The sequence below is a fragment of the Ranitomeya imitator genome, chromosome 6, assembly GCF_032444005.1.
Source record: "Ranitomeya imitator isolate aRanImi1 chromosome 6, aRanImi1.pri, whole genome shotgun sequence".
NCBI lineage: Eukaryota > Metazoa > Chordata > Amphibia > Anura > Dendrobatidae > Ranitomeya > Ranitomeya imitator.
Window position 1 is genome coordinate 401,665,798 of NC_091287.1, and position 20,718 is coordinate 401,686,515.

At 44.3% G+C, this 20,718-nt stretch overlaps 1 protein-coding gene across 1 annotated transcript in view; it reads right to left on the minus strand.

Moving 5' to 3' along the window:
- Nucleotides 1-19,820, minus strand: part of LAMA3 (laminin subunit alpha 3) — a 366,270-nt gene extending 346,450 nt beyond the window's left edge. The window contains exon 1 of the mRNA XM_069731213.1: nucleotides 19,342-19,820. Within this exon, the coding sequence (XP_069587314.1) occupies nucleotides 19,342-19,650 (309 nt within the window). The 5' untranslated portion in view covers nucleotides 19,651-19,820. The remainder of the gene's footprint in view (nucleotides 1-19,341) is intronic.
- Nucleotides 19,821-20,718: the final 898 nt, after the last annotated feature.

Below are 20,718 nucleotides of genomic sequence, written 5' to 3' on the forward strand. Positions count from 1 at the left end.
AAATTTTGAGACCATAATGGTGCCAACAGAGCAAACAGGTGCTCTGTCGTGCATCATTTTTGAGAGTGTACGATTACTGGAGACGGACACTCAGACATAATAAGACTCCAGTTTTGCGGGGGCTTCTGACGTAAGCCCCCGTTGGGGCCACTGAAAGGGTGTCTCAACACAGTGTGAAATCATCTTTGGGAAACCTGTGAGTGAACCTACTCCCTTACATGAAAAGCATCCCCACACATGGATGGTCTCAGGATGCTTTACTACTGGCATGACGGAAGACTCATGGTAGCACTCAATTTTTCTTCTCAGGACAATCATTTTTCCAGATGTCCCAAACAGTCTGAAGGAGGCTTTATCAAAGAAAATTAATTTACCCAGGTCCTCTGCAATTCAAGCCCTGTATTTCCTGCTAATCTATTTTCATTGATGACGTCCCCATCAGACTGTTGGGACATCTAGAAGAAAGATTGCTCAGAGAAGAAAGGGTGAGCCCTACCATGAGTCCTGTGCCATGCCAAGAGTAAAGGATCCTGAGACCATTCATGCGTGGGGTTACTTTTCATGCAAGAGATTGGTCTCACATAGAATTTTGCCTAAGAACACAGTCATAAATTAAGAAAGGTATATGTACATCCTCAAAGAGGAACTTAGAGCAACTTCTCTCAAGGATCCGGGGGCAATTTGGTGGTGAACAAATGATTTTTCCAGCATGATGGAGACCATGTAATAAGGCAAAAGTCATAACCAAATGGCTTGGCTAACAAAAATAATGACATATTCAGTACATGGGTAGAAAACTCTCCAGATCTTAATCCCATCAAGAACCTCTAGTTAATATTCAAAAAACAGATGGACAAACAAAAACACAGAATTGTAATACACTCCAAGTATGTAAGAATGGGCTATCGTCAGTCAGATTTTGGCCCTGAAGCTGACATCCAGTTGCAAGGGTGAAGGTCAGAAGTCTTGAAAAAGTAACAGGACTGTAAATATTCAATCGTTTGAGAAACTTGATGTATTTGTAAATAAAAGATTAAAAATTGTGACATACTTATCATTGTCCTCCAGTAATCATAGAAGCATCAGACTACAAGCTCTACAAGATCTAAAAACGCTGAAGCAAACTGTGAAAACCAAAATTTGTGTCAGTCTTAAAACTTTTGGGAAACCTCCACCATGCTTCACTGTTTCCTGCAGACATGCATTATTGTACTGCTCTCCAACCCTTTGGTGGAGACACTATCTTCTGTTACAGCCAAATATTTCACATTTTTTACTCATCAGTCCAGAGCACCGGCTGCCATTTTTCTGCACCACAGTTCCTTAGTTTTCTTGCATAGTTGAGTCGCCTGGCCTTGTCTTCATATTGAAGATATGTTTTTTGTACACAATTCTTCCATGAAGACTACTTCTTGCAAGATTTCTCCAAACAATAGATGGGTGTAGTTGTGTGAAAAGTTGCTGCCAGTTTTGAGCTGATGGAACTACTGGACATCTTCCTATTTCTAAGTGAAGTAAGACTGATGTGTCTTTCATTTGCTGTACTAAGTGTAATGGTCGACCACTGTATCTACACTACTCAACAGTCTACATTTCTTTTGGTGCTTCTTCAAAAAACCTTGAACACAAACCCCAGTCTGATTTGAAATCTTTGCCTGGGAGAGACTTTGCTGATGCAGTATAACTACCTTTTGTCTTCGTACTGTGCTTAGTCTTGCCATAGAGGAGTTTCTTTAGCAAGGCAGTGGTAGTCTTGGAAGTGTGTTTGGGGTCATTATCATGTTGGAATACTGCCCTGTAGACCAGCTTTCGAAGGGACGGGATCAGGCTTTGCTTCAGTATGTCACAGTATTTGTTGACATTCATGGTCTTGGCCGCCGTGCTGCAGTTCAGGTTCAGCATGTTGGCAATGATCTAATAGCCTAGGCCATCTTTATTTAGAGCAGCAATTCTTTTTTTTCCGATTCTCAGGAAGTTAACTGCCATGAAGTTCCATGCTGAACTTTCAGTGACCAGTATGAGAGAGCGTAACACTGATAACCTATGGGGTGTACTTGTTTTTGTTGATAGCAGTGTAGACTTTAATGGCTGTGTGTTGAGCTACTTAGAGGGCATGCCTATATATAATACACCAATGTGCAGCCTCAGCAGATCTAACCCAGTTTCTTTCAAATTTCTGGAACTCTTTTTGAACAGTTATTACAATGTGGTTCCATCAATTCTGATGCTATGACCCAAATTTAGGTGCTTTCAGCTATTGTGGTGAGCATAGGCACTTTTTCCAGTCTGCATGTACACACCTCTATATACAGGACGCTGTGAACCATTTCTGTGATTGAACCTTGGGCGCTCATGACCCTGGTGCATGTTTATCAGCTGCCCTTTCTTCGGCTACTTTTGGTAAGTGCTACTCACTGCATATTGGGAATATACCACGGTGTCATTGTATTGGGAGAATATTATCCACTTCACCTGACAATGGTTTTAATGTTGTGGCTGTGTACTGTATAAATTAAAATTAAATGTATCTTATTAAGAATAAATATGTATCTAATGCAATGTCAAAATAATTGTAGGAAAAATATAAATTTCCAGAAGATCATAATATACAGTATATGACTCGTGGCTAGGAGGAACACACCGGTAACACCTATTTGGATTGTGATGACACATGTTTGCATTTAGTCAACCTGTTTCTGACCCCAGACGTTCACGACAAAACAAACCTACATCATATTTATGACATGGAAAAGTGCAACATACCTTATCTATGCAGCATTAACGTATAGAAAATCGGTCCGATTCTCACTGCCAAGAGTTGCACGAGTGTAATGCAAGTGTCATGCGAGTACAATCCGATTTTTCACTCCTAGCATCCGATTTACATCCAATTACAATGCGATTTTAACATGAGCTTTTACATAGAGCAATCCTCTGTCATTTACACATCAAGGAAATATTCTTCAAAACATATATATATATATATATATATATATATATATACTGTATATATACAGTACAGAGCAAAAGTTTGAACACACCTTCTCATTTAAAGATTTTTCTGTATTTTCATGACAATGAAAATTGTACATTCACACTGAAGGCATCAAAACTATAAATTAATACATGTGGAATTATATACTTAACAAAAAAATGTGAAACAACTGAAATTATGTCTTATATTCTAGGTTCTTCAAAGTAGCCACCTTTTACTTTGATGACTGCTCTGCACACTCTTGGCATTCTCGTGATGAGTTTCAAGAGGTAGTCACCGGGACCGGGAATGGTTTTCACTTCACAGGTGTGCCCTGTCAGGTTTAATAAGTGGGATTTCTTGCCTTATAAATGCGGTTGGAACCATCAGTTGTGGTGTGCAAAAGTCTGGTGGATACACAGCTGATAATCCTACTGAATAGACTGTTAGAATTTGTATTATGGCAAGAAAAAAGCAGCTAAGTAAAGAAAAACGAGTGGCCATCATTACTTTACGAAATGAAGGTCAGTCAGTCCGAAAAATTGGGAAAACTTTGAAAGTGTCCCCAAGTGCAGTGGCAAAAACCATCAAGTGCTACAAAGAAACTGGCTCACATGACGACCGCCCCAGGAAAGGAAGACCAAGAGTCACCTCTGCTTCTGAGGATAAGTTTATCCGAGTCACCAGCCTCAGAAATCGCAGGTTAACAGCAGCTCAGATCAGAGACCAGGTCAATGCCACACAGAGTTCTAGCAGCAGACACATCTCTACCACAACTGTTAAGAGGAGACTTTGTGCAGCAGGCCTTCATGGTAAAATAGCTGCTAGGAAACCACTGCTAAGGACAGGCAACAAGCAAAAGAGACTTGTTTGGACTAAAGAACACAAGGAATGGACATTAGACCAGTGGAAATCTGTGCTTTGGTCTGATGAGTCCAAATTTGAGATCTTTGGTTCCAACCACAGTGTCTTTATGTAACGCAGAAAAGGTGAACGGATGGACTCTACATGCCTGGTTCCCACTGTGAAGCATGGATGAGGAGGTGTAATGGTGTGGGGGTGCTTTGCTGGTGACACTGTTGGGGATTTGTTCAAAATTGAAGGCATACTGGAATTGAAGGTTCAGTACTAGGACCCCTGATCTTCTCCCTTTACACCTTTGGCCTGGGACAGCTCATAGAATCTCACGGCTTTCAGTATCATCTCTATGCTGACGACACACAGATCTACATCTCCGGACCAGATATTACCACCCTACTAACCAGAATCCCTCAATGTCTGTCTGCTATTTCATCCTTCTTCTCCACTAGATTTCTAAAACTTAACATGGACAAAACAGAATTCATCATCTTTCCCCCATCTCACACGACCTCCCCAACGAACCTATCCATTACAGTAAACGGCTGCCCACTCTCCCCAGTCCCACAAGCCCGCTGTCTTGGGGTAATCCTTGACACTGATCTCTCTTTTAAACCACATATCCAAACCCTTTCCACTTCCTGTCGCCTCCAACTCAAAAATATTTCACGGATCCGCACATTCCTAAACCAAGAATCCGCAAAGACCCTAGTCCATGCCCTCATCATCTCCCGCCTTGACTACTGTAACCTCCTGCTCTGTGGCCTCCCCTCTAACACTCTTGCACCCCTCCAATCTATTCTAAACTCTGCTGCCCGACTAATCCACCTGTCCCCCCGCTATTCCCCGGCCTCTCCCCTCTGTCAATCCCTGCACTGGCTCCCCATCACCCAGAGACTCCAGTACAAAAGCCTAACCATGACGTACAAAGCCATCCACAACCTGTCTCCTCCATACATCTGCGACCTCGTCTCCCGGTACTCTCCTGCACACAACCTCCGATCCTCACAAGATCTCCTTCTCTACTCCCCTATTATCTCCTCTTCCCAAAATCGCATACAAGATTTCTCTCGTGCATCCCCGCTACTCTGGAATTCTCTACCACAACATATCAGACTCTCGCCTACCATCGAAACCTTCAAAAAGAACCTGAAGACCCACCTCTTCCGACAAGCCTACAACCTGCAGTAACCACCGATCGACCAAACCGCTGCACGGCCAGCTCTACCCTACCTACTGTATCCTCACCCGTCCCTTGTAGATTGTGAGCCCTCGCGGGCAGGGTGCTCTCTCCTCCTGTACCAGTTGTGACTTGTATTGTTCAAGATTATTGTGCTTGTTTATTATGTATACCCCTCCTCACATGTAAAGCGCCATGGAATAAATGGCGCTATAATAATAAATAATAATAATAATAATACTGAACCAGCATGGCTACCACAGCATCTTGCCGCGGCATGCTATTCCATCCGTTTTGCGTTTAGTTGGACCATCATTTATTTTTCAACAGGACAATGACCCCAACACAACTCTAAGCTGTGTAAGGGCTATTTGACCAAGAAGGAGAGTGATGGGGTGCTACGCCAGATGACCTGGCCTCCACAGTCACCAGGCCTGAACCCAATTGAGATGGTTTGGGATGAGCTGGACCGCAGAGTGAAGGCAAAAGGGCCAACAAGTGCTAAGCATGTCTGGGAACTCCTTCAAGATTGTTGGAAGACCATTCCCTGTGACTACATCTTGAAGCTCATCAAGAGAATGCCAAGAGTGTGCAAAGCAGTCATCAAAGCAAAAGGTGGCTACTTTGAAGAACCAAGAATATAAGACATAATTTCAGTTGTTTCACACTTTTTTGTTAAGTATATAATTCCACATGTGTTAATTCATAGTTTTGATGCCTTCAGTGTGAATTTACAATTTTCATAGTCATGAAAATACAGAAAAATCTTTAAATGAGGTGTGTCCAAACTTTTGCTCTGTACTGTATATACATAGAATAGATATATAGATGTCAGTGACACAGACATATATATGTATATACTGTATATTACATAGATAGATAGAAAAAAGCTGGCAATTCAGCAGCCACAAAATGTAAAATCAGAGCAGGCGCTGAAAGCACAAAATACAGGTCCTTCTCAAAAAATTAGCATATAGTGTTAAATTTCATTATTTACCATAATGTAATGATTACAATTAAACTTTCATATATTATAGATTCATTATCCACCAACTGAAATTTGTCAGGTCTTTTATTGTTTTAATACTGATGATTTTGGCATACAACTCCTGATAACCCAAAAAACCTCTCTCAATAAATTAGCATATTTCACCCATCCAATCAAATAAAAGTGTTTTTTAATAACAAACAAAAAAACCAACAAATAATAATGTTCAGTTATGCACTCAATACTTGGTCGGGAATCCTTTGGCAGAAATGACTGCTTCAATGCGGCGTGGCATGGAGGCAATCAGCCTGTGACACTGCTGAGATGTTATGGAGGCCCAGGATGCTTCAATAGCGGCCTTAAGCTCATCCAGAGTGTTGGGTCTTGCGTCTCTCAACTTTCTCTTCACAATATCCCACAGATTCTCTATGGGGTTCAGGTCAGGAGAGTTGGCAGGCCAATTGAGCACAGTAATACCATGGTCAGTAAACCATTTACCAGTGGTTTTGGCACTGTGAGCAGGTGCCAGGTCGTGCTGAAAAATGAAATCTTCATCTCCGTAAAGCATTTCAGCCGATGGAAGCATGAAGTGCTCCAAAATCTCCTGATAGCTAGCTGCATTGACCCTGCCCTTGATGAAACACAGTGGACCAACACCAGCAGCTGACATGGCACCCCACACCATCACTGACTGTGGGTACTTGACACTGGACTTCAGGCATTTTGGCATTTCCTTCTCCCCAGTCTTCCTCCAGACTCTGGCACCTTGATTTCCGAATGACATGCAAAATTTGCTTTCATCAGAAAAAAGTACTTGGGACCACTTAGCAACAGTCCAGTGCTGCTTCTCTGTAGCCCAGGTCAGGCGCCTCTGCCACTGTTTATGGTTCAAAAGTGGCTTTACCTGGGGAATGCGGCACCTCTAGCCCATTTCCTGCACACGCCTGTGCACGGTGGCTCTGGATGTTTCCACACCAGACTCAGTCCACTGCTTCCTCAGGTTCCCCAAGGTCTGGAATCGGTCCTTCTCCACAATCTTCCTCAGGGTCCGGTCTCCTCTTCTCGTTGTACAGCGTTTTCTGCCACATTGTTTCCTTCCAACAGACTTACCATTGAGGTGCCTTGATACAGCACTCTGGGAACAGCCTATTTGTTGAGAAATTTCTTTCTGGGTCTTACCCTCTTGCTTGAGGGTGTCAATGATGGCCTTCTTGACATCTGTCAGGTCGCTAGTCTTACCCATGATGGGGGTTTTGAGTAATGAACCAGGCAGGGAGTTTATAAAAGCCTCAGGTATCTTTTGCATGTATTTAGAGTTAATTAGTTGATTCAGAAGATTAGGGTAATAGGTCGTTTAGAGAACCTTTTCTTGATATGCTAATTTATTGAGACAGGTTTTTTGGGTTATCAGGAGTTGTATGCCAAAATCATCAGTATTAAAACAATAAAAGACCTGACAAATTTCAGTTGGTGGATAATGAATCTATAATATATGAAAGTTTAATTGTAATCATTACATTATGGTAAATAATGAAATTTAACACTATATGCTAATTTTTTGAGAAGGACCTGTAGATGGATTACATACAGTAAATACACATAGAATAGATATATAGATGCCAGTGACATATACAATTAGTATAGTGTTTGTGCAGTTTACTTTACATGCATTTAATTAATAAAAGATTATTTTTCTGAAACTGGCCCACGAAGACCAATCCACTTTCCAGGAAACTGTTCATTTAGGAATGCTCAGACCTGACACCCATAATGTGGTGGTGCACCATCTTGCTGGAAAAACTCATTGAACGTGCCATCTTCAGTTCATAAAGAGGGCAACAAATGATCATGAAGGTCATTGTGTGCCAGTTGAGTGGCCACCAAGGTCTCCCGATCTGACCCCCTTAGACTTTTATCTTTGGGGTCACCTGAAGGCAATTCTCTATGCTGTGAAGATACGAGATGTGCCTCATCTGAAACAACGGATACTGGAAGCCTGTGCTACCATTTCTTCTGCGTTGTTGCTATCAGTGAGTCAAGAGTGGGAGAAGAGGGTTGCATTGACAATCCAACACAATAGACAGCACTTTTAACACATTTTATAAGTGGTCATAAACTTGTAAATAACTTATGAAAGAATAAAGTTACGTTAAAACGAAGCACACCATTGTTTTTCTTGTAACATTCTCAATAAGTTCAATGTGTCACATGGCCCTTTTCCCATTGGAAAAAATAAAGTTGGATCCAAAATGGCCAACTTCAAAATGGCGCCATGGTCACCACCCATCTTAAAAAGTTTTTCCCCTCCCATATACTAATGTGCCACAAACAGGGTGTTGAAAACACCAACCATTCCCATTTTATTTAGGTGTATCCATATAAATGGCCCACCCTGTATATCTATTCTATCTATTCTAACCTGTCACGCTGTAATGTTACAGTACGCGGCAGATTTATTGCCGGCTTTTCAAAGGACATTGCATGGTCCAAGTGCTGTGTGATTTTTTTCTCATACCCATTGGTTTGCATTGGCAAGTCATGGCCGAATCTCGGTGCCAAAAACAGCATATTGCGATTTTACATGCAAGTCGAATACGGCTGAGAAAATAAACGCTGATGTGAGCTATTCCAAAGATTAACACTGGGCCGAGTACTATACGATGTTTTCTCGCATAGCACTGGGCCATATTCTATGATAGGGTGACGCTGGCCATAGATGTGAGCTCAGCCTAATGGCCAGGCTTGGACTGGCCCACAAGGGAACAAGAGAATCCTCTGGTGGGCCCCTGTGCAAAAGTGGGCCACCACCCTCTTACAGTTGTGCTCAAAAGTTTACATCTCCTGGCAGACTTTTTGCTTTCTTGGCCTTTTTTCAGAGAATATGAATAACACCAAACCTTTTTCTCCACTCATGGTTAGTGGTTGGGTGAAGCTATTTAATTTCAAACTACTGTGTTTTCTCTTTTTAAATCATAATGACAACCCAAAACATTCAAATTACTCTGATCAAAAGTTCACATACCCCATTTCTTAATATCGTATATTGCCCCCTCTAACATCAATGTCAGCTTGAAGTCTTTTGTGGTAGTTGTGGATGAGGTTCTCTAGCACAGAAGTTGACACAAATGGGTTTGAATGGCTACTAAAGGTGACTGTTATGAAAGGTAATTCAGTACCACAATGGACATAGAGGTCAGCGCACATACAGTGACCTGGCAATAACCCAAAAAACAAGAACGAGCTCTGAGACGTGGGAACTCTGTTGACCACAATCCCTAATCCTCTCCAACCACACTAAAAGCAGCCGTGGATTGCGCCTAACGCTCCCTATGCAACTCGGCACGGCCTGAGAAACTAGCTAGCCTGAAGATAGAACATAAGCCTACCTTGCCTCAGAGAAATACCCCAAAGGAAAAGGCAGCCCCCACATATAATGACTGTGAGTTAAGATGAAAAGACAAACGTAGAGATGAAATAGATTTAGCAAAGTGAGGCCCAACTTTCTGAACAGAGCGAGGATAGGAAAGGTAACTTTGCGGTCAACACAAAACCCTACAAAAACCACGCAAAGGGGGCAAAAAGACCCTCCGTACCGAACTAACGGCACGGAGGTACACCCTCTGCGTCCCAGAGCTTCCAGCAAGCAGAAAAAAACAAATTGACAAGCTGGACAGAAAAAAACAGCAAACAAATAGCAAAGAGGAACTTAGCTATGCAGAGCAGCAGGCCACAGGAACGATCCAGGAGGAAACAGGTCCAATACTAGAACATTGACTGGAGGCCAGGATCAAAGCACTAGGTGGAGTTAAATAGAGCAGCACCTAACGACTTCACCACATCACCTGAGGAAGGAAACTCAGAAGCCGCAGTACCACTTTCCTCCACCAACGGAAGCTCACAGAGAGAACCAGCCGAAGTACCACTTGTGACCACAGGAGGGAGCTCTGCCACAGAATTCACAACAGGTGACATCCTCACCTGTGACCTGTTTGCTTGTAATCAGTGTGTGCATAAAAGCTGAGTGAGTTCCGAGGATCCAGACAGACTCTTGCATCATTCATCCAGCCATTGACGTTTCCGGATTGTGAGTCATGGGGAAAGCAAAAAGGATGGTCAACAGATCTACAGTAAAAGGTAGTTGAACTGTATAAAACAGGAAAGGGATACAAAAAGATATCCAAGGAATTGATAATGCCAGTCAGCAGTGTTCAAACTGTGATTAACAAATAGAAAATCAGGGGCTCTGTAAAATCAAAACAGGTCAGGTAGACCAACAAAAATTTTGTCCACAACTGCCAGGAAATTTGTTTGGGATGCAAATAAAAAACAAATAACATCAGCTGAAATACTGGACTCTCTGAAAACTAGCGGTGTGGCTGCTTCAAGATGCACAATTAGGAGGCACTTGAAGAAAAATGGGCTGCATGGTCAAGTTGCCAGAAAAAAAAAGCTAATTCTGCGCAAATGCCACAAAGTATCTCCCCTACAATACACAAAACAGCACAGAGATGAGCCTCAAAACTTCTGGAACAAGGTAATTTGGAGTGATGAGACCAAAATTGAACTTTTTGGCCACAATCATTAATGTTACATTTGGAGAGAGGTCAACAAGGCTTCTGATGAAAGGAACACCATTCCTACTGTAAAGCACGGAGGTGGATAGTTGATGTTTTGGGGATATGTGAGCTACAAAGGCACAGGGAACTTGGTCAAAGATGAAGGAAAGATGAAAACAGCACGTTATCAGCAAATACTTGAGGTAAATTTGCAATCATCAGCCCGGAAGCTGCACAAGGGACATACTTGGACGTTCCAACATGACAACGATCCAAAACACAAGGCCAAATCGACCTGTCATTGGCTACAGCAGAAAAAAGTGAAGGTTCTGGAGATGCCATCTCAATCTCCTGTCCTCAATATCATTGAGCCACTCTGGGGAGATCTCAAGCGCGCAGTTCATGGTAGACAGCCCAGGAATATACCGGAACTGGAGGCTGTTTGCCAAGAAGAGTGGGCAGCTTTACCATCCAAGAAAATAGAGAACCTCATCCACAACTACCACAAAAGACTTCAAGCTGACATTGATGTTAGAGGGGGCAATATACGATATTAAGAAATGGGGTATGTGAACTTTTGATCAGCGTCATTTGGATGTTTTGGGTTGTCATTATGATTTAAAAAAGAGAAAACACAGTAGTTTGACAATAAATAGCTTCACCCAACCACTAATCATTAGTGGAGAAAAAGGTTTGGTGTTATCATTCATATTCTCTGAAAAAAGGCCAAGAAAACAAAAATTCTGCAGAGGTATGTAAACTTTTGAGCACAACTGTTTATGAGCAGTACTAGGCACTATATACTTATATCACTATGTACAAACTCAGGCGGCATCTTATTCATTTATCAATCTACCCAGTTCATAGTTATTTGAATTTGTGAATGAGGATAATGTCACATTTGCATGTAGGTGAAAAATGGGCCCCTTGAGTTGGCTGCTGGTGGGCCCTTGGCACCCTAGTCCGGCATTGCTAAGGGCTCATTCAGGTGTCTGATTTATGAGAAAAAAAACTGATTATTCTAATCAGACTTTGATCAGAGTATTGTATTGTATGATTATTATCCGTTTCTCAAGTGCTCGGAGAAAAATAGAAAAGTTTCTCCACCTTCTGATATGCCACAGTCTGGGAAAATTGTCATCCGAGTGCAGTGCAATTTTTTCACAGACCTATTGACTTGCATTGCTGCTTTTGATCCGAAAATCAGACATGTCGCTGCGATTTTCCATGGACTTCTCAGTCTGTAAAAAATCACTGACGTGAATGGCCTCATAAACTATCACAAGTACAAATGCTATCCGAGAACACTACTTATAGCACTGATCCATGAAATTAGGATGTCTGAAGGAGTCTTTAAGAGTCACACATACCAGATTAGCAACAAATCAGGAGCAAGACGTGGGGAAACCTGCAACATCTCCGCACCAAGCGGTGCAGATACTGCAGATGATTTACCGTAACTGTGAATACAATTGATGGTGTAAATGATAAACATCCCGCTGCACTCACCTCCGCCAGCGCTTGTGTGGCAGCACTCGGTCTTCTGCCAATCTCCACATACCCAGCCCAATGATGTCTGGTCACCTGGGACCACTCCAGCCTGTAAATGGCTGCAAATGAGACGTCATCGCTGGAGGTGGCGAGAGTACAGTGTGGACCAGAGAAGTGTTACCACAGGAGCGCCAGGGAATATGAATATGGTGGTTTAACCTTGTCTGCATCAAAATACACAATTCTATTTTTTGCTCATTTTAACTTCACCACTGCACTCAGTGCGTAAAATCCACAATCAATCTGACCCCTGCAGGTTAAAAAATCCACAACACAAGTGGGAAAAAGTCATCGACATTATTGCTAGTATATTCAAATGCAAATCTCCTGTCTAAAAGTAAAAAAAAGAACATCCACAGCAATTTCCTTACTTGTGAATGTACCAAAAGAAGAATCTTGAAGCACAATAACAATTAGCCATTTATTTAAAGGGATTGTCCACTTCTTAGACGTTGATAGTCTATCTTACGGATAGGTCATCAATATCAGATCAGTGGGCGTTCAACACCCAGCACCTGCAATGATCAGCTTTTCGCAGTGCTGCTGCAGGCCGGATGTGCACGATGCATGGAGCCGAAGAAACACAGATCCGCTATGTAGTGGCTTTTCCTTGGTGCTGCAGCTAAGCTCCCATTCACTTCAATAAGAGCAGAGCCTTAATACCCCACAACAGCCACTACACAGTATATGGAGCCGTGATGTTTCAGCTCTGTAGTTTGTGTACATTTGTCTGCCACAGGAGCTGTAAACCACTAATTCAAAGGATAAGCCATCGATATCTGAGCAGTGAACAACTCCTTTAATTGTGTGTTTGTGTTAATGTAAAAATGTGTCTGTGTCTGAATTATGTGTAAGGATGCTTGTGCATAATGTGTGCACTTCCATGACTGTCTGTGCAGGTGTCAGCGTTTGTATGTCAATGTGTGTATATACAGTAGATATATAGTGTGTGTAAATATATATTGTGTGTATATAGATATATAGTGTGTGTATACAGATATGTTTGTATATATATACTATATATATATATATATATATATATTTACTGGATGGACGTGCTGGATATTCCCTTTTCCTTTCTTCTACTTCAGCTGAAATCACCAGCAGGTACAGCACCCACCAGCTATATTCATTTGCAACGGCTTATAGATGCATGTCTCGGCGTGTCAAGCTCCTAACTTTCCCTCTCCCCCCTCCTCTTTTCTTGAATATATATATATATATATATAGTATGTTTATATATATAGTGTGTGTATATAAAGTAGACATATAATGTGTGTTTATATATATATAGTGTGTGTGTATATAGATATGTGTGTGTGTGTATATTGATATATAGTGTGTGTGTATATAGATTGTAAGATGGCCGCCGGACAAGTCCTTGAGGGGAGATATGTGTCATCACGGCTATTAGCTGCAGTAATGTGAGCTCGGAGGTATGCTCCAGCACATATAGTGCTGAGAGGATTGTTTTGGGCCGCTCCAGGGCCGAGTTTTACGAGCGGTCATAAGAGATGGGTGGGAATGACTCCTCACATATCCCACCCCAGGGGCTTGTTTTGGTGTCTGAGGTGTGGAGACCTCCATTGTCTGTGTTGTAAAAGACACTGACCTGTGCGGACAGACCCGTTGGTACCTCAAGGACTGTGTACCTTTTTTTTTCCTGTTTGTTACTTTGTGCCGGGAACAACTATACAAAGAGTATCACAAGCTAAAAGCCGAGATTCTCTCACGCTTGACTATCAAGGCACAGTGGGTTCACCGTTGGGCGTACCACCGGGACAAACCGCCTCGCTCCCAATTGTTCGACCTGTTGCACCTGGTCTAGAAGTGGCTGGAGCCAGGGGATGGAAGGCTCCTTGGGAAGGCAGCCCACTCCATAGTGGGGGTCCCAACAGGGGGCGGAGTCCCAAAAAGGGGTAGGGCATCCAAGGTCAAAAGGGGCGGGGGAGGTGGTGCCCAAGGTCCCCACGGGTGATGTTATTTGATGGAGGTGCCACAGGCCAGGACATATAGCCGCCCGTTGTCCCATGACCACTGAGCCAATGGACTGCAGCACAGGCGGCGCTGCTCTCATTTTGCCTATCCGGTCTGCAGTGATGTTCCCCAAACAGGAGAGGGGCCCCAGGCATGTCCCGTGGCAGTAAACGGGGTAAAAGTGACTGGTTTGCTGGACTCGGGAATTTCGGTAACCATAGTGAGGTCCACAATTCCACATCGGCTGATTCCTGGAAAGAGGATGGACGTCTGCTCTATCCATGGTGACACAAAAGACTACCCTGTGGCATAGGTGGTCATAAACATCGGGTTCAATGAGGTCGGCGTGAACAAGAACCTATTGCACCCTATTATAATAGGGCGGGAATTTGTGTTGTTTTGGGACTTATGGGGAAAAGAGAGGACGTCGGGTTGCCCGGACAACAACCAGATCGCTCCTAAAGAAACCTCGTTGCAAGCGGCAGATGACAGGTTTCCGTTGTGTGTGCTTGTAGGCAAAGAGGATGTGGCAGCATCCACTGAGGCCAACGTCTCTGAGCTGGAGGTGTCCAGAGGAAATTTTGGGACAGCCCAACTCAGGGACTTAACTCTAAAAGGGGCTTTTGAAAATGTAACGGTACTTAATGGTGTTGCTCAAGAGTCAGGGGCTGATACTTGATACCCACATTTTGCCATGAATGGGGAGATGCTATACCACATCATCAAGCTGAGAGGTGAGGTTATTGAGCAATTACTGGTGCTAGGACCATACCGATGCAGAGTATTAGACATGGCTCATACACATGTGTTTAGGTGGTCACCTGGGCGTAGAAAAAACACAGTAAGGAATCCTCCAGAGGTTTTACTGGCCCAGTTGTCATCACAATATTGTGAATTTCTGTAGGTCCTGTCCCACCTGCCAGCTGACATCCCCAGTGGCCCATTTTCGTAGCCCCTTGGTGCCGTTGCCCATAATTGAGGTACCGTTTGATCGCATAGCCATGGATCTAGTAGGACCCATGGTCAAGTCCGCCAGACGACATCAGTATATCCTGGTGATACTGGACAATGCTACATGATACCCGGCGGCCATCCCACTATATAATTCCTCCACCAAGTGAATCGCCTGAGAGTTGGTCCAGGTCTTCTCTAGAACAGGTTTATATAAAGATATCCTGACCAAGGGACACCGTTTATATCAAAGGTGATGAACGAGTTGTGCAAAACCCTGCAAATCACACAACTCTGGACTTCAGTCTATCATCCCCAAGAAGGATGGCTTGGTATAAAGGTTCAATAAAACCTTGAAGGCCATGCTGAAGAAAACAGTGAAGGACGGCCGAGACTGGGACTGTCTGCTTCATTACCTGTTGTTCTCCGTCCGGGAAGTTCCCCAAGCTTCAACTGGCTGTTCCCAGTTTGAACTGCTCTATGGGCGACACCCTCGAGGGCTCCTGGATATGGTGATGGAATCCTGGGAGGCTGAAACCACCCCCTATTGAAGCGTGGTCGAGCATGTCACCCAGATGCAAAGGGGATTTCCAACGTGATGCCCATGGTTAAGGAGCACCTCCTCAAGGCTCAAGAAGCCCAGTCCAGGGTGCATAACAGGTCAAAAAAAACACCATAAGAGGAAAAACCTCCACTATTCTAGACAAAAAAAACACCAGTACACAGGCAGAGATGCTTACCTGTCCAAGGCCTCCAACAATTGCACTAGCCAAGGTGCAGCGGACCCAAGTAAAGATGGCAGATACACAGGTGCAATAATACCGATAAGGCAGCCACCCTACGATCAGGAATTGGCCACTTGGGGCACCTGTGCAAACAAATAGTCTGTATGTGGCATGTTCACACAGGAATGCAAAATATATGGCTCAAAGCCTATTAATGATGCCATATAGCGGGCTAACCATAATGCATCCTGTGTGAACAGAGGCCACAGTATTATTGCACCTGTGTATCTGCCATCTTTACTTGGGTCCGCTGCACCTTGGCTAGTGCAATTGTTGGAGGCCTTGGACAGGTAAGCATCTCTGCCTGTGTACTGGTGTTTTTTTGCATAACAGGTCAGCCAAGGTAAGACAGTTCAACCCAGGGGATCGAGTACTTGTGCTGGTACCCACGGTGGAGACCAAATTCCTAGCCAAGTGGCAGGGTTCCTATGAGGTGGTGGAGAGAATTGGTGAGTTCAACTACAAAATTCACCAACCGGGGAAGCGGAAGCCCTACCAGGTGTGCCACGTGAACATGATCAAACCATGGCAGGACAGAGAACCCGTGGAAGCTCCTTGTCTGGTAGCCAAGTCTGAGATCGGGGAGGAAGATGTTAAGGTGGCATACACCTTGCCTCCCTCGCAGAAGCAGCAGTGCCGAGAGTTGCGCTGCTCAGATCTTCCGGGTTGTACGAAGGTCATAGGGAGTCATCGAGGAATCCAAGAGTTGCTGGTCCAACCCAATAGTCCTAGCGCCAAAACCAGATGGGGAATGGCGATTCTGCAATGACTATCGAAAGCTGAACGAGGTTTCTAAGACTGATGCCTATCCGATGCCCTGGGTCAATAAATTAATTGATAGGCTAGGGCCAGCTCGGTACATTAATACCCTTGACCTCACAAAAGTGTATTGGCAAATTCCCATGTCCCAGGGTGCCAAAGAAAAGACTGCGTTCTCAACACCAGATGGATGCTTCCAGTACACAAGGATGCCGTTTGGATTGCAACGTGCTCCAGCAACGTTCCAGAGAGCCATGGACCGGATCCTAGCTCCCCACAAGAGGTATGCAGCGGCCTACCTGGACGATATTGTAATCATCAGCCAGGATTGGGGAAGCCATCTGAGCAAGGTCCAGGTGGTATTTGATGCTCTACGGAAGGCGGGGTTTTCCATCAACCTAAAGAAGTGTGCCTTGGGAATGGAGGAAGCGAGATACTTGGATATGTGGTAAGCAGGAGCGTAATAAAGACCCAGATAAAGATAAGGCGATCCAGGGCTGGCCACAGCCCTCTCAAAGAAACAGGTCAGGGCGTTCCTGGGCATTGTGGGATACTACCGCCGGTTCATCCCAAACTTCGCCATGATAGCCGTCTCTCTGACGGATTTCCTTAAAGGGACAAAGTTGTCTATCGCCAAGTGGTCTCCAGAAGCTGAGACAGCCTTCCAGGAACTGAAGCTGGCCCTGTGTAAACAGCCGGTGCTGGTAGCACCCAATTTCTCCAAGGAATTTGTGGTCCACATGGACATGTCGGATGTCAGACTGAGAGCTGTCTTGTCCCAAGAAGTTAACAGGGAAGAGCACCTCATAATGTATCTCAGCCGAAAGTTGTCATCCTGCAAGAAAAACCACTATAGTGGAGGAGTGTTTAGCCATAAAGTGGACTTAAAGTCTCTAAGGTACTACCTCTTGGGCAGGAAGTTCAGACTAGTGTCAGACCATGCCCCACTGAAGTGGATGAGGGAGAAAAAAGGGAACAATGCCCGAGTGACCAGGTGGTTCCTAGCGCTACAGAGTTTCAACTTCCATGTGGAGCTGCATGGCAATGCGGATGCTCTGTCGAGGATCCACTGTTTGTTGGCAGAAGGTGCCAAGCCCCTGGCTTTGGGCAGAGGGGGAGAGTATGTAAGATGGCCGTCAGAGAAGCCCTTGAGGGTAGATATGTGTCATCACGGTTATTAACTGCAGTGATGTGAGCTCGGAGGTATGCTCCAGCACATATAGTGCTGAGAGGATTGTTTTGGGCTGCACCAAGGCGGGGTTTTTTGAGCGGTCATAAGAGATGGGTGGGAATGACAGCTTACATATCCCACCCCAAGGGGCGAGTTTTGGTGAATAAAATGGAGGCCAACTGCCTCATTCAGTGTCTGTGACCGGAGGTGTGGAGACCTCCATTGTGTGTGTTGTAAAAGACACTGACCTGTGCGGATGGACCTGCTGCACTACAAAGATTGTGTACCCTTTTTTCCTGTTTGTTACTTTGTGCTTTTCATTTGTTTTTTTTCTAACCAGAGCAGTTTATGCCTTGTGAATAAACTTGCATGGACACTTTAGTGATTCCGATTCACGTGCCTACCTCAACAAAAACTGAGTGAGTACAGATTCCTACTAGATAATGTGTGTCTGTATACAGATATAATATGTGTCAGTATATAGATATATATAGTGTGTGCATATATTAAATTTGCAAAAATTTCTATATTTCTGGGGGGGGGGAGGTTTCAGTTAAGATGTGGTACAGAGTGTACATTAACCCTGCTGTTCTGTTGGTCAAAAATGACCGACTTTGAACTTCAATATTCTTTAAAATATTCAAGATGCGGCTCTGAAACCCGTAGCCGACCGACCCATCCTCATTTAAGTCAATCAACCACAAGTTTCAGAACCGCATCTTGAACACCCCAAAAAATACCAAAGTTCAAAATAGGTCTCCCCAGACCGAACAGAACAGCAGGGTTAATGTAAAAAAATGAACTTTTTTGAATTTACCAAATGGCGGCAATGAAACAAAGAGTGAAAAATTTAAAGGGGTCTGAATACTTTCCGTACTCACTGTATATAGTATCTGTATATAGATATATAGTGTGGGTATATTTAGATATATTGTGTGTGTATATAGATATATAGTGTGTATGTAGATGTTTGTATATACTGTATATAGTGTGCATACATAGATATATAGTGTGTATATAGATATATAGTGTGTGTATATAGGTATATAGAGTGTGTGAAAATAGATATAATTGTGTAATGTTTTCATAAATGTCAGTGTTTAATCTTAGACACCTGTGTACAAAGTGTGATGTGTGTGTACAGATATAGGGCACATTGCGTATCTGTATATCGACAAGTGTAACATTTGTGTACATATACCTGTGTGTGTGTTATAGTATAGGTGGAGGGAACACTGTGTCAGAGTAAAATATGTAATGTGTGGGTATTTTTCTTTGTGTCATATATGTCACATTTATGAATATTTCTATGTTTCGCAGAAAGAGAGAAAGACAGAAAAAAAGGTAGAAAAGAAAGAAAAAAAACAAAAGAAATGTGAAAAAAGAAAGAAGTAAAAAAGACAGAAAAAAAGAAAAATAAGGAAATAAAGAGAGAAAGAAAGAAATGAGAAAGAGAGAAAGAAAGAAAGAAAGAAAGAAAGAAAGAAAGAAAGAAAGAAAGAAAGAAAGAAAGAAAGGTAGAAAAGAAAGATGGAAAGAAATTGAGAGAAAAAGAGGATGCCAACAGACGGAGGAGGGCATGCGGCAGTACCTGGATCGTGTGCCCCTGGCTGGAGGAGAGCACTGGTCCTCCCACCAGCTTGCAGTACAGGTCCACCCTGGGCTGGGCGCCCCCCGCTCCGCTCGCCTGCTCTCCGCAGGTCGCCGTCGCCCTGATCTTGGCCCCTTCTGCCAGGTTGAAGGAAGGAGGGTGCAGGCTGAAGCCAGTGCTGACTGCTCCGAACTCCTGGCCGCGTCCCCCGTGCAGCCAGGGCAGCAGTGCGGATGCCAGGAGCAGCGCCCCCGGCAGCCCGGTCCTCGCAGTGTGGCCCCAGGGGCAGGGCCGGCTCCGCAGCACCATGGTCAGGTGGAGACACTATCTCCCCGCAGCCATTCACCGGCTCCTCCGCTCCGGAGCTGCTGTCAGCGCTGGAACAAAGCGCGGCTGCCCTGCCTGGTGCCCAGCCCCGGGTGTGAGAGGAACGACACTCCCCCAGCAGCAACCTGCCCGCCCGGGTCACCTCGGCACAGGCTCGGCCGCCTCAGCCACAGTGTTGTGCAGGTGGCCGCTCGCTGGTGCTCCCTGCTATCTGCCACATTAGGTTATGTGTCAGTAACGTGTCCGTCAACTTCCAGTAACATTGATCACGGGGTAAAGCTGCTCCAGGCCTGAGGGGGCGCCACACGCTGAGAGAACAAGCTGCACCGTTCAGCACCATCATGTATAGGGCAGGTGTAGACGGACACATTGGAGCCTGTCACCAGGGTCACACAAAAAGTCTCCAGCAGGCACATGATGTCTCATACATGGGGTGGGCAGCACCATGAAGAGGGAAAGTCACACAGGGACGATGGAGTTAGGTGGCATAATGGCTGCAATGATAGAACCACAGGTACAGCGTCACCCAGGAGCTGGTTTTCAACATAGCCCCAGTTCAAATGATTCTAGTGCTACTTTGAGCATCTTGCGTGGCCTGACCATGCTACCGTGGCGTGGCCTGCAGCTAAAGCGTAATGATCATGGTCACATGGATGGACGCGCGGCCAGGCTGCATGGCCTGACTGTGGTCACGTAGTATATTGCCCAGCCACGTAGTGTATTACCCAGCCACGTAGTATATTGCCCAGCCACGTAGTATATTGCGCAGCCACGTAGTATATTGCCCAGTGATGTAGTATTTTGCGCAGCCACGTAGTATATTGACCAGTGACGTAGTATATTGCCCAGTCACGTAGTATGTTGCCCAGCCACGTAGTATGTTGCCCAACCACGTAGTATATTGCCCAACCACGTAGTATATTGCCCAGACACGTAGTATATTGTCCAGCCACGCAGTATATTGCCCAACCACGTAGTATATTGCCCAACCACGTAGTATATTGCCCAGACACGTAGTATATTGTCCAGCCACGTAGTATATTGCCCAAC